This window comes from Dermochelys coriacea, chromosome 9, assembly GCF_009764565.3.
Source record: "Dermochelys coriacea isolate rDerCor1 chromosome 9, rDerCor1.pri.v4, whole genome shotgun sequence".
Taxonomy (NCBI): domain Eukaryota; kingdom Metazoa; phylum Chordata; order Testudines; family Dermochelyidae; genus Dermochelys; species Dermochelys coriacea.
The window spans coordinates 80,527,419-80,539,929 of record NC_050076.1 but is presented as its reverse complement, the minus strand read 5'-3'; the positions used below and the strand labels follow the sequence as shown (position 1 = coordinate 80,539,929).

At 44.6% G+C, this 12,511-nt stretch overlaps 1 protein-coding gene across 1 annotated transcript in view; it reads left to right on the top strand.

Annotated features, from left to right (window-relative positions):
- The first annotated feature begins 617 nt into the window (after positions 1 to 617).
- AR (androgen receptor) overlaps positions 618 to 12,511 on the top strand; it is a 116,056-nt gene continuing 104,162 nt past the window's right edge. Inside the window, exon 1 of the mRNA XM_038417556.2 lies at positions 618 to 2,804. Within this exon, the coding sequence (XP_038273484.1) occupies positions 1,579 to 2,804 (1,226 nt within the window). The 5' untranslated portion in view covers positions 618 to 1,578. The remainder of the gene's footprint in view (positions 2,805 to 12,511) is intronic.

Below are 12,511 nucleotides of genomic sequence, written 5' to 3'. Positions count from 1 at the left end.
TATGTATATATATGATTGTTCAGAGGTATTGCGCATGTGGGTTAGTATGTGCAAAGCATTTATGCTGTGTGAGTGCATGACTGTGTGTATTTGCACATGACATGTGTGTGCTTTGGTGTATGCGTATGCAATGAGCGCGCCCTGCGTATGAATGGTGGTGCATAACTGCACAATTTATGCAGGCACGTGTACTTTTGTGTGTGTGTGTGTGTGCACAATGCAAGAGTCCTCCTGGTAAAAGCGAGCCTCACTACATATATGTACGTGGCGTACTCAGGCACCAGCATGGTAAAGTACCGCTGAGTGATCAACGTGAAATACCTTGGTGGATTTTATTACGAGCCTCTTCTGATTGACGCCCCTCCTGCTTCTCTTCAGCCCGGAGGTCTCTGCCAATTCCGCTCCCCACCCGCCGGCTCTGCTGGCTGAGGAGCCAGACAGAGAGCAACAGGACGGATTCGAGTGAGCGAAAGTCCCAGCGCCAGTCAGATGCGCAGCACTCGCCGCTGATCGCTCCCACTCCGCGGCGCGCACACAGCTCCCCCCTCCCCCCCCCCGCCCCAGCCCCGGGAAACGGCTCGGTTGGAGCAGCGCGCGCCGGCGGGGCGGAGCAGCGGCTCAGCTACGGGGCGAAGAGAAACCAGCCCGAGTTGCAGCAAAGAGCCCCGGGACCCATCTGCTGCGCGCAGAGCCTGCTGCAAGGGATTGCTCGGGGGACGCGCTCTCCCTTTCCCCCAGCACTTGTTGCTTCTTCACCCGAGACCTAGCGCTGCCGCAGCCCTTTGAAGCCCGGACGATTTGGGCTCTGGGGTGGTAATAACCTCTCCGAATTTGCTATACGTCCCCCGCCACCCCTTCCCGGACTCCCCAGCTGCATCCCTCCCCGCCGCCGATCCTGGTGCAGCGTCGCTGGGACGCCGTGTAAATATTTTTGCAGCAGTGAAACGGTTTGTAGGCTGTGATCCAGCTGAACCCGCTAAGCGGCGCCCACAGACTTCGGTGGAAGGGGGTCAAGGGCCGTTCGGGACTGGAGCTGCGGCTGTGGCCTCTGTGTGTGTGTGTGTGTGTGTTTGATCGCCATTGTCTTTAGCCTCGGGTCACCCGGCTTGCTCGGCCGCTTCCCTCCCTTTGGCTGCGAGGAGAGACGTCACCTGCGGCCGCAGCAGCGTTTTGTAAAAAAAGGCGCCGCCCTCCTCCCTCCTAAAAGTTACCGGATTAATTATTGCAAAGCCCCGGGACCTGCTGTGCGAAGAGGGCCGGTCTCCCCCTCCCCCCACTCTCCTGCGTCTCTCCAGGTCGCAGATCAAAAGAGTAAAGAGCAGCCACCAGCTCCAGCAGTCGGGAGGGTCCTATCCCGGCGGCACCTGCTAGAGCCAGGGTTTCCCTCCCCACCCCCGACTCGCGTGTGGTGCCGGCAGCGAGCGGGGAAGGATGGGATTCGCTGGCCACAGCCGGTGCTAGACCCGAGCCCGTGAGCGGCACGAGTGGGGACGGGACCGCAACAGGCTCGTTCTCCGGCCGCCGCTTGCACTCGACGCCAGCCCTCCCGGCCGACTGCCCCGCGGACTCCCTCCGGGGATGGAGGTGCAAATCGGCCTTGGCAGCGTGTATGCCCGGCCGGCGGGCAAGACGTTCCGGGGAGCGTTCCAGAGCCTGTTCCAGAGCGTCCGCGAGGTGTTCCAGAGCCCGGGCGCCGGCCCCCCGAGAGCGGAGCCGGGCACCAGCCCCCAGCCTTCCTCCTCCGCCCAATGCCAGCCCGGTGCCCGCCTGCAGCAACAGAGCCCCCGGCAGCAGCAAGCGGGCTCCCCCGCGTACCTGGCTCTGGAGGAGCATCCCCAGGGCCAGTGCGCCCCGACGGTCAAGAGGCTGCAGCCTGAGGACGGGGGCCCCGCTGTCACTCCCTCCGCGGCTCTGTCCCTGATGGGCTCCGCTTTCCAGGGCTGTTCCGGGGACCTCAAGGACATCCTGGGCGAGGCGGGCGCCCTGCAGCTCCTGCAGCCGGAGGCCCAGGCCAGGGGCAGCCGCGGCGAGGTGGCTGCGGCCAAGGAGGACTTTCTGGGGGACAGCGCCAAGGAGCTGTGCAAAGCCGTGTCCGCCTCCATGGGTCTGGGGGTAGAGGCGCTGGAGACGCCCGGCGAGCTCCTGCCCCGGGAGGATTGTATGTTCGCCCTGCCCGGCGGGCACTCCCGGGTCGCAGCGGGCGCCCAGCTCGGGGACTGCAAGAACCCAGCGGGGGCTGCGCTCCTGGAAGAGCCGGGCACCAGCCCGGCCTCCTTCAAAGGGCACTCGGCCGCGGGCAGCGGCCCCGGGCCAGGCGAGAACGTGCTGGCCGTAGACGTGCCCCACAGCCTGTCCCTGTACAAGGGCTCCCCTGGCCTGGAGGAGCCCGCGGCTTTCCAGGGTCGCGATTACTGCAGCTTCCAGCTGGCGCTCGCCCCCCATGCCCGCATCAAGCTGGAGAACCCCCTGGACTACGGGCCCGGCAACGCCTGGGCTGCCCAGTGCAGGTACGGGGGGGACATGGCCAGCCTGCCGCCCCATTGCCCTGCTTCGGCCCCAGCCTGGCACTCGTTTTTCGCAGAGGAGGGGCAGCTCTATGGCCCCTGTGCAGAGGCGGCCGCTGGCCCTTTCGGCTGCGGGCGAAGCCAGGGGCCACCTGGGCAAGAAGTCAGCGACTTCCCATCCGACGTGTGGTACCCAGGAGGGATGGTGGGCAGGATGTCCTACTCCGCTGCCTCCGGTTGCATCAAGAGCGAACTCACCCCTTGGGTGGAGGGCTATGCCGGGACCTTTGGGGAAATGCGGTAAGTACCCACCGGCGCGTGCAGACGAAGACCCCCTGCCCTGCCAGTATCTTCCCGGAAAAGTCAATCCAGCAAACCTACTTTGTGCATCGAAAACCAGTAGTAAACACCTGTGAACATAGGTTACTGTGACCGCTGCGAGCAGACTGTCCCAAAAGGCACTGCTAGGGGAATGGACAGCATGCAGGTGCATATAATGTACTAGCTGCCCTGGCTATTTAAGCAAAAAGTTACTTAGAAAAGTCAGTGGGCATTTTTCTTCCTGCATTTGTGAAGTGCTGATTCCCTCTAAAAAGCCCAGACCAAGTTCTTAGGAGAGAGGGCTACCGCTGTTCAGTCTGAGTTATGAAGTGGGATCAGAAAATCGAGCATAAAGTACATGGAAGGGGTTTGCTCATTAAAAGGCGATGGTTTGCATTCAGTGCTTACTCTAGATCATAACTCATAATCTCAGTACACAATTTGACTTGGCTGCCTACATGGAGTAATAGTTTTGTAGGTTTGTTTTTGTTTTACGCTGATTAATATTATAGCGGTGCCCCTTGTGACTCAGAGATTGTGTCTGCATTGCTGTTCTAGAAATCAGGACACGGTAAGAGGATATAACCATCCACACTTCTTTTATTACTTACCTTTAAATTAGTTATGTATCTGTTTCCAGACCGCTAATAGGCTTGTACTCAGGTCAGTACATTTTTAGTATAGACCCCATTGAATGTCAGATTTTCAAAAAATCTCTGAGCACTAGTCTTCTTTGTGAGTAGAACCCTAGACTGATCACAGCACTGGAAGAAATTAAACTAAGTGAATTTGCTCTTATAATAATACTTCCTTCAGATTTAAAGTCTGTGTCTTTAATGTAGTTACAGGAGCAATTACTAAGATTGCATGCTAGAGTACTCTGTATCCTCTTCAAACAAACAAAAGAAATCTGAAGGGAGTTTGAATGTATTTTACAAGAAGGAATTCACTGAGAGTAGTTACTGGTGGTCCTGTCACTAGATCCCTTAAATCTAGCCCAAAGTAGGAAGTAAACCACTCTGCCTGAAGCAGGTAAAAATAACATTGAAGCTATGGGCACCTCAGTGCATTGTTAGTCATGGCAAAAAATTTTCATACCTGATGCTATCAGTACAATTAAGGGTATAAATCTATGATGCCTGGAAGGCTGAGGGACTAATTATGGGCTATGCTGCATTTTTACATCTCAGTGGCCAGTTCAAATCTAACTCTGGTCACACACTTAGTGTTTGATACAATGTGTAAAAGGACAGGTTTCAGAGTAGCAGCCGTGTTAGTCTGTATCCGCAAAAAGAAAATGAGTACTTGTGGCACCTTAGAGACTAACAAATTTATTTGAGCATAAGCTTTTGTGAACTACAGCTCACTTCAGCGGCTGCATTGGTGATCTCAGTCCAAGTATTCACTGACAGGTTTCCACATCTCCACTGGCACTTTTGTTAACATTCTCAACAGTGAAGTCAAAAATTCAAATGGGCAAGTCAAGCAGGTAGGTAATCCTTTTGGATCAGGATTTTGCAGAAGATGCATTCTTGTCTCTGCTTGTGCTGAACCTGTTTTGTTGATAAAAAGACTGCTTCATTTTCTTGGACAATACAACAGCTATCATGAGCACTATATATATTGAAATGTTTTAAATGAAAAATAAGTATGTGGCAAAAATGGGGAAAAGCAAGGGAATGTTAAAGTGAGTGTGACTTGCACAGATAGTGCCAATGGGGTGAGAGTTAAGTGCAGAGTATTCTTTGGGACTGTGGTGCAGACCCCACCGAAGTCAGGGGAAAGTAATTGGAGCTGAATGAGGGCATTAAATTATTACTTGTCATAACTTTTGTCAGTTGATGGCATGACTTTGAAGTCATGGGGCCCAGTCCTGCTGACTTCTTACTCAACGTGCGTTGTCCTTGCTCACAATATAACCACACATGGCACGTGAATAAAGAATACTCACATGAAGGTATACAGCATTGGGCCAGGGTTTTTTTTAAATGTAATTACTTCAGGTAATATTTCTCAGAACCATATCGTACATGTAATTATTTAAATTGCATCTGACCGTGAATGACACTGATGGGACTTATATGCCACTTTGTGTTTGGTTTTAATTTAACTGTGTTTAAGTGAAGAGGAATGATGCTTCTGTGTGGCGCTGCTAATATTGTACAGTTCAATCCTGCCAAGGTTATTTATCATCTAGATGAGATTCTCTATTACCGTTAACAACTTACTGCCTATTGATTGCAGTGTGCAGTTGCCTTTAATTTACTTCCAGATAGGAACAGATAACAGATGAATGGACAATCATTGTTGTGACAGAGGCTGTGATTTATACATCAGTTTCTTAGACAATAGCCCGAGTGATGGCAGAGAGTCACAGGAGCTACAGCAGTTTTGTATCAAAGTTCTTTCCTTCAGTTCCCTCCAGTGAGAAAGTCCCTCTGTAATGATCACACTTGGCACTTTTACAGCACTTTACATTTCCAAAGCAAGGTTCGATCATTAGCTAATGAGGCTCGCAACTTGCCTGGTGTTGCACAGAGTGTGTAGGATGGATTGCACAGGGAGCCTCTTCCCTCATCCTGTGATCAAGGCAAGATATTCTCCTGGCACTCTCTTTGGTGCTAGGTGGGGGACTCAGCCAATGTGCCCACTTGTGTTCTGCATCCCCAAGGAGAAGTAGTCAGCCATTCTGGGGACATGGGTAGAGCCCCAGATCCTCCTACATTCACACTGTGGTCAACAGCAGATGCTGAGGTGGGCTGAGTCTTCCTAAAGGAGTAGTAATAGGTGTTTTGGAATGCTTTGCTATCAGCCTCTTCCCCTGAGCTATCCTACCTTATGCCATCAAACTGGACCTTCATCCATTCACTTCACTGTTACTGGTCTCCTTCTCTCTTCTTGTCCCCAGTTCTCTTTCGAATATGTGTCTTCATTTTTACATTTTGAATCTTTTTTATTCTGCTCCTTTTTTGCATACATGACGTTAAAACATCCGCACATTTCCCCCTTTGCTTCTTAGCAGGTTACAGTTTTATTTTTGTTATATCATGTCTGTGTCATGCTTTTCAATTTATTTTATTTTTGATACCAAAATAGGCTATTTGAGCTCTAAACCATCTGGGAGGGCTCGGATGGCTTAAGAGACGGCTGATGGGACACAGGGTCTTTCTCCTGTATATCATTGTGTCATTGTTTTGAATCTAGCACACTGAATGGTGCCTTCTGATGGCTGCTCAGTCACTTCTGTGAAGTGTGTTGTTTCCTGTGATGCTGGGATGCCCACCTATAAAAACCACTATCAACATTTGCCCCCCTTGTTGGCTGTCTCTGGGGACAGGGCAAGGAGTGGGTGGTTAACAGCGGTGAACTATTGTACTCATTCTGAAGGGTTGGTACCTCTAGCTTGAGATTAATGCTGCCTGTGTGGTATCACTTACCATAAACAAAAGTATTTCAGATTGCTGGACTCACAGTAGTACATTAAATTCACTTAAACATTAAAAAGGCAAAACAAAAAGTATTAATCATTTGGATTGTTCTTGAGGCTTTTCACATGTCGCATGTCATTGCTCCAGCATCATATACTTATAGACGGTAAATTCATCTAAACCTTTGTTATTCTGTGGATTAATAGCTTTTTCTCATAGTGATGTTTCATTACTGAGGAATTGTTTACAGTATTTGAGGTGACAATGGAGGTTTTCTAAATTAAGAAAGGGATCGCTAGAAAAAATATTAATATGACAGAAAGTTCACAAACCAAAAGACATGACTTGAAAATTGGAAACAAAGAATAAGTAAGGGATTTGGGCAGATTTATTTCACACAAAAATAATAAATTCCTGGAATTAGTCACTATTCAGGTGACGGAAGCAAAAACTATAAGTAAATTGAAGGGATAATTGACTCAGAAACATCTACCTGTGCATATAGCTAATCTTTGTAACCACATTTCCTATCACTATCACTCCGCTCCCTTTTCTCATCCAGTCCATTTGTTTGTGAGGTACACCCACTTGTCATATCCTCTTTTAAATTAAATTGCAATCTGTTCTGGGCAGAGACTCTTTTACTAATATAGCATCTATCATAATGGCACCGTAATCTTACGTGGAGCCTGTGGGTTCTGTTGTAATACAAATGGTAAATAATTATTATAATAATAATTGTTACGGGTGGAGGAGATTTAGGTATTTGGTAATAAAATCAGAAAGGTGTTAGTAAGATCAACCAAAAAAGAGGCAAGCATATTGAGCCCGATGGTTTTTCCATGTTCCTAAACTCTTTTACGTTAACAGTAATCAGTATTCCACTCTGTGTGCGTATGAGACTGTGACAGAAGGTTATTTTAGAATTCAAGGAGCCCAATCCTGCACCAGCTCAGTAGCAACATTCCTATCAACTTTCATGGGAGCACGTTTGACCCCCCTGTTTTTCTACTATGATCTTTCTGCTCAAGCAAATGGTAATATTATGTAAATATTTCTTCTGAAGAGAAGTTGCGCATGGAAGAATGCTGTTTCTGAAACCTGCCATTCTGGCCAGCTTTCTCATATGCTCTCAAAGTCCACAGTTATGAAAAGAGATTTAATGTACAATGGATTCCAGGTAATTGTGGAAATCACTGATGTGCTAAATCCTGTCTCTTGTTACAGAAAAAAAAAAACCCTCCTCACCACCTTTTTTAACCCTTTTTGTTTTGTTTTGTTTTGTTTTTTAAAAAAACGATGCAGCAGATTCTGTCCTCATCTGCACCTGGACAACGTAGCATATTTGTCCCTGTAAGAAAGCAGGCTATTATTTTGCAGCACTGTCAAAGTATCTGGTTTATTTGATTACACCTCGGGGGACAGATCCAGAGGTCCTTGCTTAGTGTTTTCTTAGACAGGAGACCACTGACTTCAAAGACAGTTGTTGCTTGAGAAAAAAATGCAGTTTTTAAGGTGCTCGGAATTCAGCCCTTAATTATCACTTTCCATCTCCTTTCAGAATACTGAAGTGGTTTCAGTGATGTCTGACTGATTATTTGGTAATAAATCTGAGCTCTTGGTCGCTTCTATAGCTTTAAAAATACAGTATTGCATGTTTGCAAAATTGTCCCAAACACTTCTGAAGGTTGACCGTGGGGTTCTCTTTTCCTCAGGCCACTAGTGACCAATAAGCTTAATGGTCCCAGCCTAGTTCACAGGGGAGTTTATGCACTTTTTCACATCACAGAACCAGTTTTGTGCCAGGTTTCAGAGTAGCAGCCGTGTTAGTCCGTATTCGCAAAAAGAAAAGGAGTACTTGTGGCACCTTAGAGACTAACAAATATATTAGAGCATAAGCTTTCGTGAGCTACAGCTCACTTCATCGGATCCACTGTCAGCTTCTGCTTAGGAAAGTCTAAGGTCTTAAATAACAGGGGATACTTATCAGGAATTAAAGCACTAGAATAGCTTTTGGATAGGACAAGCTTGCCCAGGGCCTACCTGCCTTATCCCTGGCTCTCGCAAGTGCTTGCAAACTATTGCTTCAGTGAGCACTAAATAGATTTTTGTTTGTTTGTTTGTTATTTAGCGGAGGAGATTGGGAGGCCAGTGAAAAGTCATTACTGATAATGATGGTTCCTGGGATTTGCTTTGATAACAATGGTAATTGAGTTCTGTAGGGTCTGTTATTTTCTGCCAATAGTTTTCTTCTTTAAAAAATGTAACAAAATATAGCTGAACAAATCATTTTATGGCATAATAGGCCAGTGGGTACCAAAGGGCAACTTTTGGTAGTTTATATATCGATTAGATCAGATCAGAATAATCCCTGCTGTAATTCACCCGTTATCCTCAGTAGAGTTATTCCATGGATGAATTTGGTCCATTTTCAAGTAGAATAATACTTGGACAGATTTTTATTTTGTCTCTAGCACTTTGAGCCCAATCCAAAGCCCGTTTGAGTTACTGGAAGAACTCGCATTGACTTCAGTGGGCATTGGATCAGGCCCTTAGTTCAGAGCTTGTAGCGCTTCAGTGTTCACAACACCACTATGCTCCGGTCTTCTGCAACCAAACCTTATGTCCTGAGCTGCGTGACTAATATTTTCTTTGCCCCTGCAAAATTACAGCACTCCTAAACCTGGCTAAGACACTGATACCTTCTGGAGCCCTGGGCAAGATCCTTCCCTACCTATTGCCTGAGGCACTGTGTTTGCAAACCAATGAAATGCAAAAAAGGAAAAATCACCAGCCTTGCTATGGGGTTGATGCTGGCCCTGAACTGAGTTTTCCATAGCATGTAGTAATAATTAGAAAGGGGCTTTCATGTTATCTCCACTAATAGCCAGGAAAATAATTTTTTAAGCACAGGGTGGAAGGAGTAGATCACAGTCCTGTTGTATATTTAAAGAACTGTTCAGTCATTTTACGTTTGAACTGGCATGTCGCTGGCCAGACACTCATCTATCAGGGATGAGTTAATGAATTATGAAATTAATCTGGTCACCATGTAAGGTAGGAAACTAAACCAGGTGACACTTTAAAGGTCTCATTTAAACTTGCTCTTAGGATAAATTTTAGCCATAGCTCATCATGATCTGGACCTGCCTGGTAGGCTCTTGCTCTTGTACTCAGGGCTGGTAGTGAGACTGCCTATTCCCATGTCTGGTCTCTCAGAGTTCGTGTTTGATGGGTTAGAGAGGATGATGCAGAAATGGTTATTTACTTAGTTCCCTGCTGGGTTGGTTGATTTGGGTTAATTGTGTTTTGTGTGTTTCTTTTATTCTGTGTTTTGGATGTGTTTATTTTGTTTTGTTCTCATTGTTAATTTAGATTAGCGTGTACTTTTTAACATTTGGTCTCCTAAATTCAGCTGACAGCAGTTATAAAGTAGCAGCAGTTTTCCCGCTGCCACTATTTAAGGATGGCTCATGTGATTTATAGCAGGTATACAGATAAAATTTCAATTCAGGCATCTAACCTCCAGATTGTACAAGCACTCTAGTGCTCAGTAATTTGCAGGAGACACTCAGAAATTGCAGGTTGGTGTCGCTATGTTGCTGCAGCAGCAGGGCCCATAAAATTAATAACGTAAATCATTTGATTCCTCCTCTATTTATGAACTTGTTGATGATTTTCAGAGAAGGCTGGTGTTGGAATTAAGTAGACTGTCATTGTGCTGGGAGTATTCACATTTGTAGGTTTTTTCCTCTACTATTAAAAAGGCTCTCATGTTTGTAGTGATGAGTGAAGGAAAAGTATTTGCTTCCAGTGTTTATTATTGTCCACCTCCCTCCCCTCATCTATGCTTTTTTTGGTTGTGTGATTTCAGTTGTTACCATGGTAAATATAAAATGATAAACATTTCTTTCTGTCTTTGTTTCCATGTAGTACTTCTGAATTTGCTAGTATGGAAATCTACAGTTAGGGAGGGTAGATGCATCGGAGTATAAACCAACGTGATGTAGAGCTTGTTCAGTCAAAGATTTAGAACCTCCTTGCCTGCTGTGGTTAGTATCCCGTGGTGTAATTAAAAACAAAACATCTCTTTGCTCTCAGTCACCCTTTGAATTTCTGAGATCTGACACCTGCAAGAAATTTATTCTAAACACTCATACCTGACATGTAAAATGGACAAGTTGTTTTGAGTTTCTTCTCAAACCCAGGATGTAACAAAAGGGTATAATCTGTACACAATGCATTTAAGATAGAAGACAGTGCCTGGGAATTCACAAAGACATCAGAGAAATAATGTATAATAGCCCTTAAGAACTCTGATCCATTTTAGCTACAGTAGCGTTGGGTATAAGAATTCTGTCTTGTATTAGCTGGTATCTTTATATAGATAATAGTAAACAAATAGGTTGTGACAGCTATTCCCAACCTGTACAGGTTTCAGAGTAGCAGCCGTGTTAGTCTGCATTCGCAAAAAAGAAAAGGAGTACTTGTGGCACCTTAGAGACTAAATAAATAACAAATTTATTAAATTTATTAAATAACAAATAACAAATAAATAAATTTGTTAGTCTCTAAGGTGCCAACCTGTACAGTTTTACTTCTTTTCATGATCTGTGCTTATGGTATTCATACGGTGTTCCTCTACTACAAAACTAAGGACTGCACTTCATGTTGCACAGCTCAGCTAGTCTTTGCCTTGTCATAAACATGCCATTTGCATATTATTGGAACCTCCAACAAGGGTGGGAGGTATTAAGCATAGACAATTAGAAAATATGCAAAGGATTTGTTGCTTTTGTTTGAAGGTTATAGTGTCCCTAGAGTTCTCGCTTAAAATGGTTGGGTGCGGGAGGGAGGCGGGAACAATGAAAGAGTGGGAGATATATCACAAAAGATACATTTTAAATAAAGTCAAATTATGTTTTGTAACAGAGAAGAACGAAATTGTCACTTTGTATATTGGTAGACTTCAAATGAAAAGATATTTTAATGACAGGTATGTGTTTTCATACAACTCCAGTGAGCTAACACCTTCTTGGGATTGTGACACCAACTCAGCAAAGGCAAAGTGAACGATAATCAGCTCCACTTAAACTGGCCTTTTGTGCTCACTTTACAATCACACAGGCGGCATGTTATCCATGGAAGTAACTCTAACACCATTGAAGAGGGGAGGATCTAAGAGGACTGTCATATTACCTAATAAAGAGAATGGGGTCAGTTCGAGATGTTGATGTCTCCATGTAACTCCCAGTGTTATAGGATAATAGATAATAGCAAGGGGAGAGAGAGCAACTTATAGCAGCAGAGAGAAATGCTGAGATGTTTATGGATTCTTTTACACACATACGGAGAAGAGAACATACCCACAATTTCTGAAATGTTTATTTCAAGATTTATATTTGGCAGTGGTTACTGTGGTAATGACAGAAAGAATGGGAAGTCTTTGCTTCTGCCTTACTTCTTAATTGCGTTGTGGTAAATCTAGGAGAATGATAACGATTTACAACCAGTGCTTCACTGTGAGTTGCACCAGAAATTGAAACTGGTTAGTTCAGGTGAGTGCAGTAGTAAAAACTAGAGCTGGTTGGAACTGAATTCCTGTTCTGCAAAAAATTCTGAAATTTTGAAAAAAATATTGTTCCAAATCACAATGAAAAACTTTTGAAATTTTGAAATTTCCTGGAGAACATGATTCCAAAATTTCGTTTAAAAAATTAAACACATTTTTGTCAACCTAACTGAAATCTTTTGTTTTGATGAGGTCAAAATAATTTCATTTTGATAAATATTAAATGAAGCATTTCAACCTTATCAACTCAAGTGTTATGTTATGTTATATAATAATTTATAGTATAATATAAAAGTCAACATGACATAATATAGTCAAAGCATTTTGACTTTTATAGTATAAATTATATTATATAATAACATGTATATCAATTTTTTATTTCTAGTTTCTTTTTTCTTTTCTTTTATAAATTGGTATAGTACTTGGTTTTAAAGTTGGCATTCTAATTGGTAAGTAAAAAGAAAAGGAGTACTTGTGGCACCTTAAAGACTAAGGTGCCACAAGTATTCCTTTTCTTTTTGTGAATACAGACTAGACTAACACAGCTGCTACTCTGAAACCTGTAATTGGTAAGTGTTATTCTAGTTGGTAATTGCTATTTTCATTGGTTTGGTAATTGGTACTTGGTGTGCTCATTGGTAATTGCTACTCTGGTCATGTGTAAATTATTTTATAATTGGTAAATG